This window comes from Aquarana catesbeiana, linkage group LG03 (genome assembly GCF_042186555.1).
Source record: "Aquarana catesbeiana isolate 2022-GZ linkage group LG03, ASM4218655v1, whole genome shotgun sequence".
In the NCBI taxonomy this organism is placed as follows: Eukaryota; Metazoa; Chordata; class Amphibia; order Anura; family Ranidae; genus Aquarana; species Aquarana catesbeiana.
This window is the reverse complement of record NC_133326.1, coordinates 475,515,706-475,537,157: the sequence shown is the minus strand read 5'-3', so window position 1 is coordinate 475,537,157 and position 21,452 is coordinate 475,515,706. Positions and strand designations below refer to the sequence as shown.

Below are 21,452 nucleotides of genomic sequence, written 5' to 3'. Positions count from 1 at the left end.
GGAACATCAAGTGAAACATGGCTTTATATAGGTAAAAAGGGCATTTAGATAGGTGTGCTTTTGTTTTTGTTTTTTAATGTCAGCAATCAGTTTGAGGGGGTTTTGGAGGGAGAGATGGAAAAGAGTTGTACTTAAGCACCTAACAAATCTGTATTTGCCATATTGATCCAATTGGTAACAGCCATAGTATTTGCATGATGGCTCAGAAAAAATATTAAAAGTGCGAGAGGAGTTACCTTTTTTATTGTTTTGACATTGGTAATGTGGGTATTTAAAATTTCATGCATTGCATCTATTTTCCTTATTTTTTATGTTGACAGCGGTACTTTTTGTATAGCGTTTGATGGGCACAGTGGCTATGTTTGGACACAGTGGCAGCTTTTGATGGGCACAGTGGCTGTGTTTGATGCACAACTTGAACTTGCTTAAGTAGACAGTGTTAGACTTACTTGAGGCCGCTGGCCTGGTGCAGTACAATGTGTCACTCACAGCAGCAAGGCAGCGCCAGCTATCAAGGGCCTTCTTTCTGCTCCACTCCCTCTCCACGCTGTCTGAAGAACATGGCAGAGGTGGGCGGAGCTTGTTCACTAGCAGCTGGGGCGGCCGCCGGGGGTTATGAATGCTGGGGTGGCCACGGCCTTCAGTGGTAGTCTGTCAACTAAAGCAGCAGATTGCAGCGCTGAGGATCGGTCCTGGATGGGGCCCTCCAGACAAGTGGGGCCCCCAGGCAACTGCCCAGCGTGCCCAGTGGAAAAAACGTCCTTGAAGCTATCTACTTGTTTCACTTGTGGGAAGAACCTGCTCTTGGACCAAAAATTACCCCCAATGCTGGGTACTTGTACTGGGTGTTGGATGTGCTGAAGAGTCCATTTCTCATGCACTCCTGTTCTGGGTTCTGGGAGAGGTGCTTCTTTCAGAAAACTACAATGTTGAAGGCCCAAAGGGCTGATTTTAGAATGACCGAAACCTGCTTGGTTTTGGTTTTAATGCCATGGGGATGCAGACACCTGTACAATGCCACATGTGCACCTGGTACACTAAAAGTAGTGCCCAAATGCATAGGAACTGTAAAATGTGTGTGTTCTTTTTAAGACGTTCAGCTGGTGGGCTGCATCTATAAACAAGTCAGAATAAATAATTGATTGGCCTGTTACTTTAGCCATGGCACAATGTTATAGTTTAATTACTTTGGATATTTTACAAAAGTAGAAAAACTGAAATTGGATGTTTTTTTTTTTTTTGTTTGTTTTTTTTTAGATTTCTTACCATTTATTTCTAAAATTAACAGATTCTTGCAGGGGTATCCATGTTATTTGGCCTGTTGTCTGGAAGTTGCTCTGGGGCACTTAGGACTTTATTCCAGAATGGAACAAAACATTTTTCTCCAGAGGCTAATTCTGTACGTGTTATGAAAAGATCTATTCCAGCTTCGGCTCTTCCAAGCCAAAGAACTGCATGCAATGGCAGAAAATTCTTCTAATTAAAAACAAGTTCAGTCATTTTTTACAAAACGAAAAGGAGTTCTAGTGCCCAGTCAGCAGAACCTTACCAAAGTGTGAAATGAAAAGGGCTGCTAAAGTTTGCTAATGGAATCCGTCCCTTTTGAAAACAGTAAAGCTTACAGGTTAGTTTAAAATTGTGTCACTTTATTGAGTAGTGCCCCTTAATAGACACTACACTGGTGTAGAGCTAAATCCTTTACTGGATATTTCTATTCAGGTTTAAATGGGGAAAACCCCCACCTAAGTTCTTACTTCTAACTTCTTTATCTTGTAATTGGAGTCACTTGAATTGCCTTGGGTGCTCGTATTGCCTGAGCCAGGTCCTGTGTTCCTCATCCACTAGTAATATATCTGCAAGCAACACCTTCAGTCAGATACAGTAACATTATGTGCATGTTAAGTAAAAGGGACAGATAATGAGGAGAGCTTTTAATTGGGGATCTAACTAAACTACTATGGACTCTAATGAAAAAAATGTGGCCCAGAGCCGTACAACATCTATTAGTTAAAAATTACCTTCTATACACAAAATGGCTAGCATATGAGAACTGTAAAAAATAATGGGGACAAAAACCAGAGTCCCACTGCTTGTGGGACTGTAGGGGAAAAAAAATATATTTTTTTAAATAGACTTCAGGCCACTAAAGCTGGCCTTAGATAGTTTTGAAGAAAAAGTCTTAGACTGCTTTCACACTAGGGCGGGTGGGCGTTGATGGTAAAACGCTGCTAGTTTTAGCAGCGACTTACTGTCATTTTAGCGGCTCTATTCGTCCACTAGCGGGGCGCCTTTAACCCCCACTAGCGGCCGAATAAAGGGCTGAATGCGCCCGTGTATCGGCGCTGCCGAGGAACTTTGTAGATGCTTCGGCAATGGTGCCCATTTGTTTTAATGGGCAGGAGCGGTGTATACACCACTCCCGCACCGCCCCAAAGATGCTGCTTGCAGGTCATTTTTTAACATCCTGCCAGTGCTGCGCCCCCGTTGTGAAAACACTCAGGCTTTCACAGTGGGACTGCAGGGGAGGTGTTTTTCAGGTGCTTTACAGGCGTTATTTTTAGCCCAAAAGCACCTGAAAAACACCCCAGTGTGAAAGGGGTTGTCACGGAACGTCCCACACTCCGCTTGAGTGCTTCCGTCAGTATACCGCTTCCTAAGTTCTGGAACACGAGTCCAATGGATCTGGCTATAGGAACCCCCAAGAACTAGACAACACCAGTCTTGGAGTACATCAGGACTAACTCTTTATTTGAGATCTCACACAAATTTATACAGCAGGAAGCTAGGGGACGGGGGCGTGAGGACAGGAAGGGGGAGGCAAAGAAACAGGGCAGAAGGGGCCCCCGCAAGGGTACAAAACAACCCTTCTGCCCCTGCCAAAGCTGTCGGTTTTTGATGTGCGCAACAGAACCGACACACAGCACTCAGAGAAGGTAACTTCTTCCGCCGAGGATGTAGATTTCTAAACCAGTTCGCCGATGCGAAAGGCCCTGAAAAAATGCCCCCGAGAAAGCCACTTGGAAGAGGAGGGTCTCGAACGGAGAAAAGCAAATGGACTGCAACAGGGAAAGTATACCGGAGAGAGTAGACAGGGAGACCGGACGCCGGGTATTGGGGGGATGAGTTGCACGTCTCCAACCCTGCACAACCCGATGGGTAGGGAATGCTTTTGTGATGTCCTCCCCACCCATGGAGCTGAAACCAGAAGGACAAAGCAGACATAGCTGACGAAACCGTGGAACCAGAAGAACCTTTTTTTAGTAAACAAGGTAAGAAAATGAAGCCACGTGCTCTTTCCTGTGAAGACGAGATGGAAAACTCGCCCGACACCTGGACCCATTCGTCCCACACCTGACAGTACGACGCCCACGTCGGAGGGGACAGCGATGCCCGGAGGAGGTCTGGCAAACATCGGAAACGAGGTTCCACTAGTGGGCCGGACAGGGGAGGCCCTCCAGGGAAGCCGCTGGGGCGAGGGTGTGGAAACGATCGAGCTGTGATCAAGAGAGAGCATCGGCAATATCATTAGCAGTTCTAGGGACATGCCTAGCTCTAAAGCAAAGGTTAAACTGAAGGCACTTTTAAAACCAAAAAACGCAGCCAGGACACAACAGGAGAGGATCTGGCAGACTGTTAATTGACCACCTGCACCACGCTCATGTTATCAGACCAGAAAACCACCTGGCAATTGCGCAACCGCTTGCCCCACAGCTCTATAGCGACAATAATCGGAAAGAGCTCCAGCAGTGTGAGGTTGCGCAAAAGATCCATGAAGGGCCAAGAGGCCGGCCAACATTCAGCAGACCACTCCCCTTGGAAAAAGGCACCGAAACCCCAGGAGCCTGCCGCATCAGTGTATAGCAATTGCTATGGTATGTTTGCAGCTGACTGCCATCCACCCAGAATTGAAAACTGAAAAGAGTTTGTTTTCCCTAGTCAAAATTGCTATGGTATGTTTTAACTGAACCATCTCCACCCAAAAACTGAAACACTGCTATCTGCTTTGCTTATGTGTCTTTAATAATTGCTGGTATGTTATTTTTGCTCAACAGTCTGTAGACCTATCCACATTACAATGCTTTTATTATCTCTCTTGTCTTACCCATAATTATGGCCTGACTATGACTTTAGTGCCCTCTTGCTAGTCTGTTTCTGAAGTAAGTATTTTGCCCTGTTAACCAGCCAACCTTTATTATCTCTTGATTGCTAATTCAAATTCATCCACCACCCACCCCTCTCAGTGTAAATATAAGCTTCTTTTGGGGGAAGCGTTTGCAGGGGGCACATTTGCAACTGGGGCTCTTTCTCAAAGTGGGCAATTTCTATAAGTGGAAGCACTTCTGACTATGCACTTCAGCAAATGAACACAAGAAAATACTTTGAAAAACACCAAACAGACATCAGGTGACCTTGTTTACCCCTTCAGCTCCTTCTCCTTGTAACATGCACTCTCTACCACTCCTTTTGACAGCTGTGTTCTCTATCCTTAAACTATCTCTCCTTCACCCCTCTTCTCCCCCCCACAGTGTATATATATATATATATATATATATATTATTATATCTCACCCTCACTTATGTCCTCTCCTTATTACTGCATCCACTAATTCCTGCTAATTCTAAATCCACACACACTAAAAATCTCCAAGACCCTGGGCCATGTCTCTTCAAATAAATACCACTCCCATATTACCTCCCTCACTCTTGCTTCTCCTAACCTCTGGAGATATATCCCAAACCCCGGGCCTCCATCATTTAACCATACCCCACGTACCCATCACCCTGCACTCTCTGGTAGCAGCCGCAATCAACACAATTTAGTTCCCATTTCTATTCTTCCTAAGATCAGACTCCCTTTCTCTTGTGCCCTTTGGAACTCCTGCTCTGTCTGCAATAAACTCACCTCTCTCCGTGACCTCAAAAATTAATATGTGGCTGGGCGGCCCTCGGTATAATACGGCACCTCATCCCAATAATTTGAAAATCAAGCCAGAGGGAGGGAGTACAGGGATTATGGCGGTGCCAAGAGGAACACAATATACTCAAATTCAAATTAAAAATATTTTTATTAACAAAAATCGTTAAAACTGGACATGAAAATCACAAAGACATGGTGTGCATAATTTCTAAAATCAATTCTGTAGCAAACTTGTTTCACGTGACTTGGCCTGAAAAGCGTAGCGGCCAGTTCAGTGGGTAGGTATTTTAGATATCCGACATGTTTCGCCAGTGATGGCTTCCTCAGGGATAGATGTTTGATACCTAAAGCGCTACAGTACACTCTATAGAAAGAAATGTAACAATCAATAGACATTCTAAGACAGTTGATACATTAAATACAGAAAAAGTATATATACACATGTTTGCGAGCCGTCAGAGTAGACCACCACCCACCACCCAAGGTTAGCCCCAAGAAACTCCCCACACCACAAGGTGCCAATGGAACCCCGACCAGGCCATCTAAGGATGGTAAACATGTACCTGCAAATCACCAGGGATAGGTGCCACACGCCTCCGGAGCAGGGCCTCAAACAGAGATCGCAATAAGTAGCTGCAGGGGGCAATGAGAGGTGCCTGACGGAGTATATATCTAAAAATACAATTGTGTGTATATATAAGTTCAATGTGATGGGTTCTGGAAAGGCCTTATAACCGCCCATTAATTGGAAAAAGGGGGAAACATATTATAGGACTAACATAGTCTCTGACTGTTACTTACAAAGGTTCTATTTAAAGTGGATAACAGGACACCGAGAAACAACCAATGTTGAAGGTAGTTCATCAAAGGGTATGGGATGGAGCATGTATCGCTAGGGGTTAATGAAGAAGAAAAGGTTTGTATAACACATGACACTATCCCAAAGATACTAAGTCCAAAATTCCAAGTTACAAACTGACTGTGTCAACGAATGACACAGACTAAGTGTATACAAGGGTAGTTTGACACTCACCAATAAATGTGATATAGGATGGAATAGATGGCTGAGAAGGGATCTACAGCCAATTGGGGCGCCAGATGGAGCAAGCCGAAGGGCAAAAAACACTGTCAGCCTTGTGTAAACCGGTCAATGGGAAAGAGAGAAAACACATTGTTCTAGCACAAATAATAAATGATAATGCCTACCGAACCGGGTTGCAATTAATGCGACGGTGTCCTGTGAATCCCTGGCGTGTGTAGTGGCCTGGGATGCCGGCGTTCTTATGCCCCCCACACACGAGCGGCGTCTGACGTCACCGCACGTGTGAGCGGACGAAAAGGAGCCACTGCGCATGCGCCGCTTGCAATTCCGTCCGGGCCTACAAGGTCCAGAAAGCATTGCGGTGGTGTCGTCTGTGATGTGTTTACACGTCACCATAAACACGCAGTATGCAAACACCGCAGCTAGCAGCGTGAAACCTGGAAGATATAACACTTTTCCAGTGTGCAGTGGCTGGGGCGGGCAGAGGAGTGACCAGTGCCCTTGGGTGTCCATACAGCTAAGATGTCTCTCATGTGAGAGGCTGAGAGCACCAGACCCGGTACGCACCCACCACTGAGAAATACAGGATTTGCAGGTACATGTTTACCATCCGTAGATGGCCTGGTCGGGGTTCCGATTGGCACCTTGCGGTGTGGGGAGTTTCTTGGGGCTAACCTTGGGTGGTGGGTGGTGGTCTACTTTGACTGCTCGCAAACATGTGTATATATACTTTTTCTGTATTTAATGTATCAACTGTCTTAGAATGTCTATTGATTGTTATATTTCTTTCTATAGAGTGTACTGTAGCGCTTTAGGTATCAAACATCTGTCCCTGAGGAAGCCATCACTGGCAAAACATGTCGGATATCTAAAATACCTACCCACTGAACTGGCCGCTACACTTTTCAGGCCAAGTCACGTGAAACAAGTTTGCTACAGAATTGATTTTAGAAATTATGCACACCATGTCTTTGTGATTTTCATGTCCAGTTTTAACGATTTTTGTTAATAAAAATATTTTTAATTTGAGTATATTGTGTTCCTCTTGGCACCGCCATAATCCCTGTACTCCCTCTGGCTTGATTTTCTCTCCGTGACCTCTTTATTACCAACTCATTTAACCTACTCGCCATTACCGAAACCTGGCTCCACAAATCCGACACTGCGTCTTCTGCTGCCCTATCCTATGGTGGTCTTCTCTGGACTCACTCCCCCAGATCCAGTGGACGTAAGGGAGGAGGTGTCGGAATCCTTCTAGCCCCACATAGCACCTTTCCGGTACTACACCCTCCTCCCTCTGTCACTCTCCTCTTTCGAAGCACACTGCGTTTGTCTTTTCACTCCAGTTTCTCTAAGGATCACTGTGAACTACAGGCCCCCTGGACCAGTATCAACCTTTCTTGATGACTTCTCTGCCTGGCTACCCTACTTTCTTCTGAAATCCCCATAATCATTCTCGGGGACTTCAACATACCTATTAATACTAACACTCCTGCCACTTCCAAACTTCTCAGCCCAACATCCTCCTTTGACCTGAAGCAGTGGATACATACTCCTACTCACTCTGAAGGCAATACCTTGACCTCGTTTTCTCTCACCTTTGCACTCCATGCAACCTCTTTAACTATCCATTCCCTCTCTCTGATCACCACCTTATTAGTTTCACTCTCTCCGTCTTCTCCACCTCCTCTCCCTCCAACAGCCTAAAAGTTACCCGCAGAAACCTACGTCATCTTAACCCTTTTCTTCTCTACTCCTATCGACAACCTCTATGACAAAATCTCACCCCTATCCTGCACCAACCTAGCCACTTCGGTCTACAACGCCTCACTGGACTCGATGGACCCCTCACTACACACAGAATCAGGCCCCGACCCCTTCAACCTTGGCAAACAGATGTTACTAGAAGTCTGAAAAAACGTAGTCGTGCTCACGAGCGCCTGTTGCGTAAGACTGAGTCTTAAAGAGATTTCAACCAATATAAATCTGCCCTCCAAAAGTACAATTCCAGCCTCCTCACTGCCAAGCAGACCTATTTTATCACTCTCATTAGCAATTTATCATCCCGTCCCCATCAACTCTTTTCTGCCTTCAACTCTCTGCTTTCTCCTCCCACCCGCCAACTCACTCACTGCCCAGGAGATCGCCAATCACTTCAAACAGAAGATTGATACAATTCGTGAGGAGATCTCTACTGTTCCGATACCCTCCACGCTTTACACTTCATGCCCACAGGCACAATCATTACTTCCCTCTTTCAACTCCACCACTACAAATGAGGTTGCTAAACGACTTGCTAATGTCCACCTTACCACCTGCCCTCTGGATTCTGTTCACTCACAAATGCTACGTTCATCCTCTGGCACTATGCTACACTCTCTAACCCACATCTTCAATTTCTCCCTCTCTTCTGGCATCTTCCCCAACTCTCTAAAACATGCACTTGTCAGACCCATACTTAAAAAGCCCTCACTGGACCCATCCATTCTTAACAACCTACGCCCCATCTCCTTGCTCCCCTTCTTATCCAAACTCCTCAAACGTCTGGCCTACATCCGACTGAGCATCCACCTCACTGATAATAGCCTTCTTGATCGCCTTCAGTCTGGATTTCGTCCTCAACACTCCACAGAAACTGCTCTCCTAAAACTAACAAACGATATAATAACAGCCAAAACCAATTGACACTTGACCAGTGTAGTCCAGATTTTACCCCCATCTTGTACTTACCAAAAACAGGCCACCCATACTCCAACCCCCATACCTTCCTAAATAATGAGACCACACCATACTTCTGGAGTATAAAATGGCCACGACAGCCTCTTTATTAACACCGTATAAAATTAACTCCAATATCAAAACTTTAAATATATAAATAACATATATATATAACATATATATATAACCTCAGGTAACGATCAACCTATTTAAACCAATCTATTGGTCAGTGACGGAGCTACACCCTATTTTACCACCCATCAAAAACAGTACACTGCGGGCACCATGATTTAAACTGAATAAGGCCTCCAGCTGTACCGCTCGGAGACAACCCCTACCCGCAGTGCAACATACCGGTATTCCATTTCGGAATACACAGGAGGGGCCATACTATTGATGACCCCCCACCCCATTTTAACCTTTCATTTACCGCTACCGTCACCGACCAACATCAAAAAACCAGCCACAGCCCGAAAGGATGAAACCTTATCCTTAAGGGCCCCTCCACACCCTCAAAGCCTTCTGAATTCCGTCCTGCAATCCCATAGACCAAAGATCAATCCCTACATCCGTGAGGTGAACCCCATCCTTTCTCAAATAGAGGCCTACATTTAACTCCAATTCTCTGTGACGAATCACCATGCCCCCTTGTTGCACTATAAACCTTCCAACCACCCTATTAACTCTTATCCGAGCCTTGTTGATTCTTTCCACTGACCTGGCATTGCGCCACGTCGTACGTGCCACAATATCTGACCATAACAGCAATGTCTGCGGAAATTTAGAACGGATGTGTAACAAATCCGCCTTAACAGCCGCTATCAGCTCCCTGACAGTACTTACTCCAAAATCATTGCCCCCGGCGTGAATAACCAACACATCCGGTGGCCTATCGAGCCATGCATATCTCTCCACCTCTGGCACCACTCTACCCCACAACATGCCTGGTCTCCCCAACCATCTGATAAACGCCTCCCTCCTTGATATGCCCAACTGCCTACCATCGGGTCTCGCATCACCTCTCCTTGCCCCCCAACACACATACGAGTGTCCTAGTATCCAGACGAGGCGTGGAGACACTCCATCTGAAACGAAAAGACAACAAGGAACGGTGACACCAGTAAAACCAAGACTACCCCGCCATCTGCGTACAAATATCAAAACCCTTCATCTTCATTTTTTTTTTTTTTTTTTTTTTTTTTTTTTTTTATTCAACTACTAATTGAGGACGGATGTAAGTGCGGAATCTCCTTGATTCCCAACGCCCGATCCTCTTCACCGCCGCCTCGTCCAATCCACATCTGGCAGCTTCTGTAGCCGCCCCAATGCGGAAGGAGTGTGAGGCGTAAGCCTTCCCATCCAAACCTACTGCACCCAAACATTTCCTAAACACTGCCACAAATTGAAATCTGGATAAATGCGATCCATCTGCATGACACAAAAATGGCCCCTCAACTGACGGTCTCACTTTTTGAAAAGCGCTAACCGTTCTTACCGGACACACTGTTGATCCTGGCAAGGCGAACAACCACACATCCACGCCCCTGCCAAGCTGATCTGTTTTCGATCTGCGCAGCCGTAAACCCACCCTGTCAGCGTGAGTACTTACATCCTGAACCAAAATACCTCCCGCTTCCTTCCTGGACGGACTAACCAACTCGCCCACCCTAAAAGCCCCAAAAAAGGCTAACGAAAAAGCCGCTGCAAACAATAAACACTCATAACTTGAATCACAAACAAATCGTAACTGTGCACAGATTAATACCAGGTTTTGAAACGTGACAGGCCTACGGTTATCCCTTCTTTTTTGACCTTTCCGATACCCTTTTAGTGCCTGCCTCACCCCAAAATCTTTAGTCCAATCCCCTTTTCCTTGTAGCTTAAAGAGAAACGACAATGCGGCCAACTTTTTACCAATGGACGAAAATGCCACCCCACATTCCATATTCCTGGCCACAAAATATAGTACCATTAATCTCGCTTCCCCGCCAGCCTCACTAACCCCAGCTTCACAGATAAGTCCTGACCATTCCTTCCATACCTTCACATATGCCGCCCAAGTGGACTCACTCACAGACCGTTGTATCCATCCCGCGATGACTCCAATGCCAGCTCCCAGATCCACTCCGGGCAAGGGATTCCTTCCAACTCTGCAGCCGGAGCTAATTCCCTGAACTTGTCCCACTGAAAGCGAGACAGTGAATCAGCCAGTGTGTTATCGACTCCAGGTATGTGGACAGCATATATGAAAATATTCAATTGCAAGCAACGCAAAACCAACTGCCGTAATAGCCTTATGACAGGTGGGGAAGACGCCGACATGCGATTGACTACCTGCACCACTCCCATATTGTCGCAATTCAATCGCAACTTCAGGTTCTGACAAGACTTCCCCCACAACTCTATAGCCAATACTACCGGAAATAATTCCAGCAATACCAGGTTACGCAGGAATCCCGCTTCCACCCAGGATTTTGGCCAATGCTCCGCACTCCATTGCCCTTGAAAATAAGCCCCGTAACCAGTTGACCCCGCCGCGTCTGTAACCAACTCCATGTCAAAATTACTTACCGGGCCCTCCATCCACACCGACTTTCCATTGTACTCTATCAGAAAATGATACCATACCTTTAGGTCCTCTCGATGCTCTTTCTTAAGCCTAACGAAATGTGTAGGTGCTTTAACCCCTGCTGTAGCCGCTGACAGCCGGCGGCAAAAAACTCTGCCCATCGGTATTATCCTGCAAGCAAAGTTCAATTTTCCTAGCAATGATTGAAGTACCCGCAGCTGTACTTTCCTCATCCCATGTATCTCTCTGATTTCTTTCTGCAGATCCCCCAACTTGTCCTGCGGTAACCTGCATTCCATTGCCATGGAATCAATAACAATCCCCAAAAAACTAATCTCTGTCTTGGGGCCTTCTGTTTTTTCTGCTGCCAGGGGCACCCCAAATCGTTCCGCAATGTGTTGCAGCGTTGCCCTGAGGATCGCACACACCTTGGATGAAGGGGGGCCTATGCATAGGAAGTCATCCAAATAATGGATCACCGATTCTAGCCCTGACACATCCCTTACCACCCACTCTAAGAAGGAACTGAAAACTTCAAACATGGCGCAGGAAATAGAACAACCCATGGGCAAGCACTTGTCCACGTAGAATTGCCCTTGCCAGTGGCAACCTAACAGCCAAAAACTATCCGGGTGAACCGGAAGTAGCCGGAACGCCGCCTCTATATCCGATTTTGCCATTAATGCCCCTTTTCCATATCGCCTAACCCATCGAACAGCCGCGTCAAACGAAGTGTACGACACGGTACATGCCTCCGGGTCAATAAAATCGTTAACCGAACCCCCTTTTGGGAATGATAAGTGGTGAATCAACCGAAACTTGTTCGGTTCCTTCTTTGGTACCACACCTAATGGGGACACTACTAAAGCCTTAAACGGCTGTTCCCCAAACGGCCCCCCCATCCGCCCCAATTTCACCTCTTTCTCCAATTTTTCCCCTACCACCCCCGGGTGTTGTACTGCGGATCTCAGATTCCGAGCCACCGGAGGCACCACCTCCAATGAACACGGTATTTTAAACCCCTCAGTAAAACCCTCAAACAACAACCTCGCTGCCTCCCTATCTGGATATTTACTTAGGAAAGGCCGCATCCTTTCCGCCATCACCGGTGTCGTCCCTCTTGTTAACAGTATCTCCGGTACGCTTTCCTTTTTTGAAACACCGTGCCAGGGTATGGGTTCCCCCACACCCTGAGCATTCGTGTTTAAACTTGCAAGATCCACCGAACTTACAAGATCCTTCATTGTACTGCCAGCACACTCCCCATTTTCTGCCGGCCGGTAGTCCTGGGGAGTGGGTACCCCCGGCCCCCCCCTGAAATAACTGAGGCGGGGCCCTAGCAGACGTCATCAGTCTCATCCATAAGCCAATGTCCTTATGGTCCCAACGCAGCTCCGGACGCATCGCTCTGCGTTGACGAAACTGCTCGTCATACCGTAACCAAGCCGTACCACCATATACTCTGTGTGCTTCCCCTATAGCATCCATATAACAAAACAACCCAGAACAATGTTCTGGATTCTTTTCGCCAATGACGCTGGCCATGATAGCAAATGCTTGTAACCAATTTACAAACGTCCGCGGTATCAGTCTATACCTCCTCTTTTCCTCATCCTCCTTCTTGGAATCGTTGGGCTTAACCCTGTCCAGGTTAAACTTTTCCAATGGCAACAAGGAGAATATCTCTACATATTCCCCTTTGTGAATTTTGTCTCTCACTTCCTGTTTCAGATGAGCTCCAAGCGGGCCTTCGAAACATACATATATCTCACATTTCGCTGCATCTGCCAGCCTTACCACATCGGTCTTACCCTTAGCTTCCGGGCCCCCTTTTTCACCTGACGTGTCCTTACCTGTCACCGGCTCCACCGTCTGGGCAGCTTGACCCACCGTAACCGCCCGTTCCACCGGCCCAACCCCTGGGTTCACACTCACAACCTGTTCTTCATCCTGGGCACCCCCTTGTGCATCCCCTTGTGCATTGCCAAAACGACCTACCAGCACCCGTAAACCCTCCAATAGCTCCTGAAGCTGTCCCGTGGACCCCGAACTGGCGGATACTGTACCCGCCACTTGTTGGTCCGGAACCTGTCTAACCGCCCGCGGCGAAGGTGCCGCCACCCCCCGTGCACTTGTTGCCACCACCCCCAACAAGCCCTGCAATGCATTGGTAAATGATAGATTGTCACTGGACTTACCGGGCTGACCAGGAGACCTCCCAACAGCCGCTGAGCCGCCTTCCCTCGCAGGTGCTTGCTGGCTGGGCTCCTCTGCCTCATCCGACATTTCCTCCTCTGATGGTGCCCCGTGCGCTGGAACGGACGCCACAGGCGAATCCCTCCTGGAGCCCCGGCCTTCTGCATGCTGTATGGCTTGACCCCTGTTGCGATCCGACGAGAGCACATGCTGCCCTGACGTCCCTGCAACCGGGCCAGCCTGCACACGATTCCGTCCGCCATCTTGTGACACCTCCGCGCCGCCGAGTGAGCTCCGCCCCCTCGCAGCGTATCTTGACCCTCTGCTCACCGCTTCTCCTACTCCCGCCACTGCTCTGCTATCCTCCCCCCCACGCTCGTTTAGAGCTACTGGGGTGCCAGTCTGCTGTTTTCCTCTGGTGACCGTGCGCAGGGAAGCGGCGCCATTGCGGCCCGTGGCCCCGCCCGGTGAACTCTGACCCCGCCGTGAAACGCGCCCGGGCCTCGCCGGTGCCTCCTTGCTGCTCCGTTTTGACGGCGGAAGCGATCGTTCTTCCCCTGGACTCCTCTCCGTTCTTCCCGGTCTGTTTACAGGCCCCGGCGAGTACCGTGCCGGAGGCCGCGATCTCCGCGCACGCGCCGCCGGCTCCTCCGCCCTCGCCGATCCGCTTGCCTCCCCTCCGAGCATCTCCACCACTTGTCCGTGCAGCCAATCCGACCCTCTCACCTCCGCTGCCCGCCTCAAACGCTCCAACAAGTCCTCTAAACCGGCCATAGCTGAGGAGCAGAGAGATTCTGCCTCCTTGTGTCTTTTCACCCCACGCACTGCCCGTTCTGGCTCCACCCCCACCTTATAACTGGACACTCCCCCCAACTTTCCTCCTCTCTCCTCCCCCTACCTTTTCCCAAAACTTAACCCTGTGTGTCACTAGACACACTGTCATGCCCGGCCCTGCTCTAACTTCATTTCTTTCATCGCTCCGGGCCTTACTATTCTGTACTCCTACTCCTGGACCTCTCTGCTGCCTTTGATACACACCTTTGGGCTCTGTGACTGTACTCTTCACTGGTTCTCTTCCTACTTATCCAACCGCACCTTTAGCGTTTCCTACAACTCTACTTCCTCTTCTCCTCCTTCCTTTCTCATTTGGGGTCCCCCAGGGTTTTGTTCTTGGACCACTCCTATTTTCAATCTACACCTCCTCCCTGGGTCAGCTGATAGCCTCCCATGGCTTCCAATACCACCTCTACGCTGACAACACCCAAATCTATTTCTCTACCCCTCAGCTCACTCCCTCTGTCTCCTCACGTATCACTAATTTACTATCCGGTATATCAGTCTGGATGTCATACCACTTCCTCAAACTTAATCTATCCAAAACCGAACTTATAATTTTTCCTCCCCCATATGCTGCTTCCTCTGATCTCTGTCAAAATTGATGGCACAACTATAAGCCCATCACCACATGCCAAGGTTCTAGGTGTAGTCCTTGACTCCGAACTCTCCTTTAAGCACCACGTCCAATCACTGTCCAAATCCTGCCGCCTCAACCTCAGCAACATTTCCAAAATGCACCCCTTTCTAACCAATGACACAACAAAGCTCTTAATTCACTCGCTGGTCATCTCATGCCTTGAATACTGCAACTCCCTTCTAACTTGTCTTACCTCTACATAGTCTATCACCTCTTCAATCCATCATGAATGCTGCTGCCAGACTCCTCCACCTTACCAATCGCTCTGTCTCTGCTACCCCACTCTGTCAATCCCTCCACTGGCTTCCGGTTGGCCAAAGAATTAATTTCAAAATACTAACAACTATGTACAAAGCCATCACAAATTTAGCCCCCAGCTACATCACTAGCCTAGTCTCTAAGTACCAACATACTCATTCTCTTCGTTCCTCTCAAGACCTTCTGCTCTCTAGCTCCCTCATCACCTCCTCCCATGCTCACCTCCAGGCCTTTTCCAAAGCCTCTCCAATCCTATGGAATGCCCTACCCCAATCTGTCCGCTTATCTCCTACTCTATTAACTTTTAGACGATCCCTGACAACCCTCCTCTTCAGAGAAGCCTACCCTACCCACACCTAACAACTGTTTTTTTTCATTTTCTCCATCAGCTCACCCCTCATAGTGATTACTTTTTTGTTTCCACTTGACCCTCCCTTCTTGATTGTAAGCTCTAACGAGCAGGACCCTCTGATCCCTCCTGTATTGATTTGTATTGTAAGTGTCCTGTCTGCCCTCATGTTGTAAAGCGCTGCATAAACTGTTGGCGCTATATAAATGCTGTATAATAATAATAATGGCTCCAGCTGTGAGTTCGGTACCTCCTCCAGCAACCAACAAGACTGGCCGTTGTAGGACTGAGGAAAGGAGTCCCGCATGGGCTTGGTGATACGGATATAATAGTGGGGGGCAGCCACCCCCTTTGTGGCCCACGCCAGGCATCTACAGAAAGCCCTCTCCATGCGGATGACGGGGCAGGTAAAGACCAAGTGACCCAGCAAAGACTAAAGTTGTTACAACTGCAGTTTTTGAGCCCCTTTTGCCAAGCAGACCAGGGAGAGTAGCCTGGCCAGCTTGTCACTGGGCAGCCGGAAAACCAGCTCCATGGTGTCGATTTCAATAACCAAGAAGGCCAGAACCATCACTGGGCCCTCAGTCTTGTCAGTTGACAACGGGATGGCAAACCGCTCACAGGTGTTGTGAAAAACAGACAGGAGCTGCTGGCACTCGCCTCTTTCAGCTGGGCCCACAAAGAGGAAGTCATCCAAATAGTGTAACATGGAATGCAAACCAGCTGCCTGGACAACCACCCATTCAAGGAAACTACTGAAGAGTTCAAAGAAATAACAAGAAGAAATGGCACAGCCCATGGGAAGGCACATGTCAAAAAAGCAGCTTCCCTGAAAGTAGCATCCCAGCAGATGGAAGCATTCAGGGTGGATCGGGAGGAGACGGAAGGCGGACTCAATGTCCACCTTGGCCAGCGGACCAGCCGCCCTGATCAAGTGGAGCACCTTGTCAAACGAGGCGGAGTGGACCCTGAATTCCTCCTTGTCGATGCAGTCATTGACCAAGGAGCCAGAAGGATAGGATAAGTGGTGGATAAGGCAAAAATTTTCCTCAGCCTTTTTGGGGACCACACCGGGGGGGAGCCCTCAGGTTGTGGAAAGGGGGGGATCAAACAGGCCCCAAGTCCAATTCCTTCTGGAGTTTCTCGGCCACCACAGACTCGAATTGAACGGCCGTTTTTAAATTAGGTGCCATGGTTGGCACATCTGAAGGAGTAAAGAGGATTCAAAAACCACAGTCTAAACTGACCCTTAACCACATCAATACTGGGCACTTTCGCCCTCTTCCTTCCTAGGCCAATTTTCAGCTTTCAGCACTCTCGCATTTTCAATGACAATTGCGCAGTCATGCTACAATGTACCCAAATTAAATTTCTATCATTTTGTTTGCACAAATAGAGCTTTCTTTTGGTCGTATTTATTCACAACTCAGTTTTATTTTTTGCGATCTAAGTGAAAAAAGAGCGGAAATTTGGAAAAAAACAGTATTTTCTTTCTCCTTTTTTTAAAGAAATCCAAGAAAATTGAATTTTGTCATAAATTTAAGTCAAGATGTATTCTGCTACATGTCTTTGGTAAAAAAAATCCCGTTAAGTGTATAATAATTGGTTTGTGTGATCACGGACAGATGTACGCAAATGATCATGTACAGATGTGCGCAGGTGATCACGGACATATGTGTGCAGATAATTATTGGGACATGTGATTTTACTGGGACATATGTGGGGGACAGGTGTTTTTACTATGTGGGGACATGTGTTTTGGGACATTGTGTTTTACACTGTGTGTTACTATGCTGGTGATTGGTGTGTAAAAAGCTGTAAAAAACAGCTCATACACACTGATCACCAGCCGGCTGCAGCGATCCGCTCTCCTCTCCGACAACAACTAATGTGTGAGGAGAGCCGATCGCCTAGCAAACCGGCTCTCTGTTTACATCACATGACAGCTGTGATTAGACACGACTGTCATGTGATCAGGAGGGCCAATCACAGAGCCCTCATGCTGATCTGAGATGCGCCGTGTCCGAGTGACTCGAGCGCATCAGGATCGTGCCGCTGCGTGAGCGATCCCCCTCCTGAGGGATGCTCCTGAACATCCACTCAGGAGAGAGCGCCCACCTGGCCGTACATATGCAGTGGCCAGGTGGGAAGTGGTTAAGTTCAAGGCTTCTCTATGAAGGGGGTACCGGTCTAGCCAGGGAAGCATCTCTGAGACGATCACGGGGGTCCTCCTGTTTAGACATGTCAGGCTTTACCCCCGGCCGGGAAATAGGTTGTTTTCCCTTTCGGAAGCACCGACTGGCTGGGTGAGCATCCCCGCAAAGTGAGCACTCATGTTTAAAATGACACGCGGTGTACCACTTGCAGTGGCTCTCATTGAACAGCCAGCATAGACCTTTTTTGGGGGCAGCCGACGTTCTGGAGGGAGCGCCGGCTGGGGGCTGAAAGGACAAAGGCCTGTGGGGCCACATAAGCAATAACCACAGGCTACCGTCCTGGCAATCAAAGTGGAACTCCTTCCTTGATGCCATTTTTTTTTTGACAGAACTGCGTGTCATAGTGTAACCAACACTGGCCCCCGTACACTTTGTAGGCACCCCAAATGAGATCAAGGTAGCAAAAAAGTGATGCAGCTAACTCCAGAAAATGCTCACAAAGCACTCCGGCGTAAGCACAGAACCCCTGCAGCAAATACCAGATCTTCTCATGGTCTGGAGGTACTAAGGCGAGGAAATCCATAAATTTACGGCACCAGATTCTATCCTTGACGTCTTCCGACAGGTGCGAATCCGCCCACAAAGCTCCACCCGCAGAAGAGGCCGGGCTACATGCTGGACGCGACACACCCATGTGAGACAGGACCGATTTTACGACCGCGACAATGCGTTTGCCCGGCGGACCCGATACGGCAGCGTCATCGGACCTACCCCAAATGAAATCACAATCATACTCGCTGAGTCGTGGGTGTGCAGCTGAAGAAGGGCGACCAACAGCAGGTCCAGGAGGAACGCCTGGTACAGGATTATCCGTGGGAGAAGCCAGCAGGAGGCCGCGACGTCCATAACCCATGTCGATGGCTGGCAAGGCCGAAGGATACTGGCGGAAGAATAGGTCCAGGGGGGTGGTTCGACCCCCGACCCTGAGGGGCCAAAGGGGCCGAGCAGCATCTGGAGCAGCCGGAGACCCTGGATGGAGGGCTCGCAGCGGGTGCAGCCCACATCCCGGGCATTGTGTGCCCATCTCCCGCCCTGCCAGGGGCAGTGAGATGGTGCCACACAGCAGGCAGGGGCAAGGTCACATCGGCGGGCCCCCAATGGGAATCTCCCGTTCTGCCGGGCACAGAGAGATGGTTGGGCAAGGCTGTGACAGCGGACATCTGGAAGGAAGCTCCAGCCTAGCCGAGTGCAGGGAGCTGCTGATGGTCAGAGGTCAGTGATGAGGGGATGGGAGCCGGTGACCGTCGGCCACCCCCCCCCAGCCAGGCACAGGGAGATGTGAGGAGGCAGGGGGTGAGAGGCATGCCCAGCAGTGACATCCCCCACCCAGCCGGGTGCAGGAGGATGTGGGAAGGTGGGGGTCAGCGGCAGGGGGTGAGTGGCATGTGCAGCTCTAACATCCCCCACCCAGCTGGGTGCAGGGGGATGCGGTAAGGTGGGGTCAACTGCAGGGGGTGAGTGGCATGCAGATCCCTACTATCCTCAACCCAGCCGGGTGCAGGGGGACGTGGTAAGGCAGGGGTTAACTGTAGGGGGTGAGTGGCATGTACATCCCTGCCATCCCCCACCCAGCCGGGTGCAGGGGGATGTGGACGTACAGTGGACCTGGCAGAGGAAGCGCGAAGTACATTAAAATTTGACTCTCCCGCCCTGCTGGGCGCAGGGAGAGATGCTGGCAGTGATACACCAGCAGATTCTAGTAGCATGGAGGAAGGAGGAGGATGTGCAGCAGCTCCAGGCTGCATGCCTGGCGTCTGGTGCAGTGGGACGATCTCTGGGTAGTGGAGCGGGGGTTGGGAACCTGGGACAATGGTAACCGGCACCCGCGAGCAGCGATCAGGGACGGGAATCACCGCGGCTCCTGCCTGCGCTGCCGAGTGGGTGCCCATATGGGGGACAGTCAGAGAAGCCCGAACGCACCACCGGAGGACTCTGGGGCTCCGGGATGGTCCAGGCGAGAGGAGTTCTGGCCCATGCTATGTACAAATTGTGGGGGGACCCGCTGGGGAGGGCTCCGGCGGGGGGTGGCAAAATGGAGGGACAGAGAGGGGGGGCCGGGATCAGTAGCCACAACAGCTCTGGGGAGGTGTGGGGGGTGGAAGGGGACTAGGAAGGCCTTGAAGGTCTGGGGCTCAAGCAGGAAGGACGACGGGTACGTCTCCTGGCCCTAGCAGCCGTCGGCCCCGAAGGTGGCAGTGGAGAGGGGGGACATCTCAGGGGTAAGGAGGGAGAAAAGCCATTCAGCCTGACCTTGGAGAGCCAGCTCGTGGACCCTGGTCAACAGAATGTCAGTGTCCATGGCAGTGGTGCAGGGTCCACAGCAGCTCTTCCAACCGACTCTTTCGAAAGACCGCAGAATTCCCTGGGGCACACTTTCCCTGAGCTCAGGCCCATCCCATCACCATGTTACAACCAATCGTTCCCCTTGACCGCCACCTGGCCATGCCCCATCAGTCAAGGCTCTCTTTCCCTTAGAAGGGGGCTCAAGAGGCCTTCATAGCTTGGATAGCACAGCGTTATTTAAATGGTCATACATTACCTTCACATCATCTGGAGAGATACAGAGTGTTAGGAGCTGGCAGTTTTCATTGAGTAATACTGTTGTGTGTATATATTGGTGGATGAGTACAATAGCTTTTGTTTATATATTCACTATTTTTCAGCCCCTAAAAGTTTGCATCACCCCCAGGACACTTCATACATCCAGCTGGCAGACATCACTCAGAGCTGCTTCCTACCCCCCCAGTTGAGGGACATCATTCCATGGTCACTTTCCTCTCCTTATCTTCCCAACATCACTCCCTGGTTATGACATAGACACTGCAAAAAATCCTTCCCCCTATCATACCCTCCACACTCCTCTCCTGTACATACTGCCCCCATCATACCCTCCACACTCCTCTCCTGTACATACTGCCCCTATCATAACATCCACACCCCTCTCCTGTACATCCTGCCCCCATCATACCCTCCACACCCCTCTCCTGTACATACTGCCCCCATCATCCCCTCCACACATCTCTCCTGTACATACGGCCCCCATCATCCCCTCTGCATTCCTGCAAAAATTACCTTGCATTATACAGAGGTAATGGATTTAATGTACTACTAAAAGAAAAAAAAAAATTGCCGTGCGCTGCTAATGTGTTCGGGTTTGGTTTGAAGAAAAGGTGGCAACCCTACCTTTGGAAGAGGTGGCAGCACTAGTTTTCTTTTCAGGTGTGTGGTGGTTTTTGTTTTTTTTTTTTTTTGTTTTTTTTAATATTCTCAACTCGTGATTTTGCAAATAACTCACTTCCTGTTCTGAAGTGGCTATGCTCACTCCTCCACTGTATCTATGAAAAGAGTGGCAGCTCTTTTCATAATGTTCAAGTGTGTACAGAATATTGACTGTTCCCTGTTCCTGCTGCTATCTTTTTTTTGTGAACTAATACCTTCTTATTGGCTGGCCACTGATGATGTAACTCTCGTGAAGTTGCATTGACCAAGTTTTTTCCTCCATATCTTTATAGATGCAGAGAATGGGCTGAGAGTACATACTTCACTGCACATGTGACACAATTGTAAACAATTATTTTACTTAGATGTAGCACCCTGATGTTTAGGCAGAGTTGCTAGTAAATTTACCTGCGAGGTATAGTCGCCTTTGCCAATTGATAGGGGATTAATTGATTCCACCCTAATTCTGGAATTGCTGCACTTCTCTCTTCTGT

General features: G+C 49.0%; 2 protein-coding genes across 2 annotated transcripts in view; one reads left to right on the top strand and one right to left on the bottom strand.

Moving 5' to 3' along the window:
- LOC141131155 (uncharacterized) overlaps positions 1 to 13,705 on the bottom strand; it is a 68,128-nt gene extending 54,423 nt beyond the window's left edge. Inside the window, exon 1 of the mRNA XM_073618201.1 lies at positions 13,445 to 13,705. Coding sequence (XP_073474302.1) covers positions 13,445 to 13,705 — 261 coding nt within the window. The remainder of the gene's footprint in view (positions 1 to 13,444) is intronic.
- The window catches only part of LOC141132504 (START domain-containing protein 10-like), a 155,973-nt gene that overhangs the window by 67,357 nt on the left and 67,164 nt on the right, over positions 1 to 21,452 (top strand). The window lies entirely within an intron of this gene.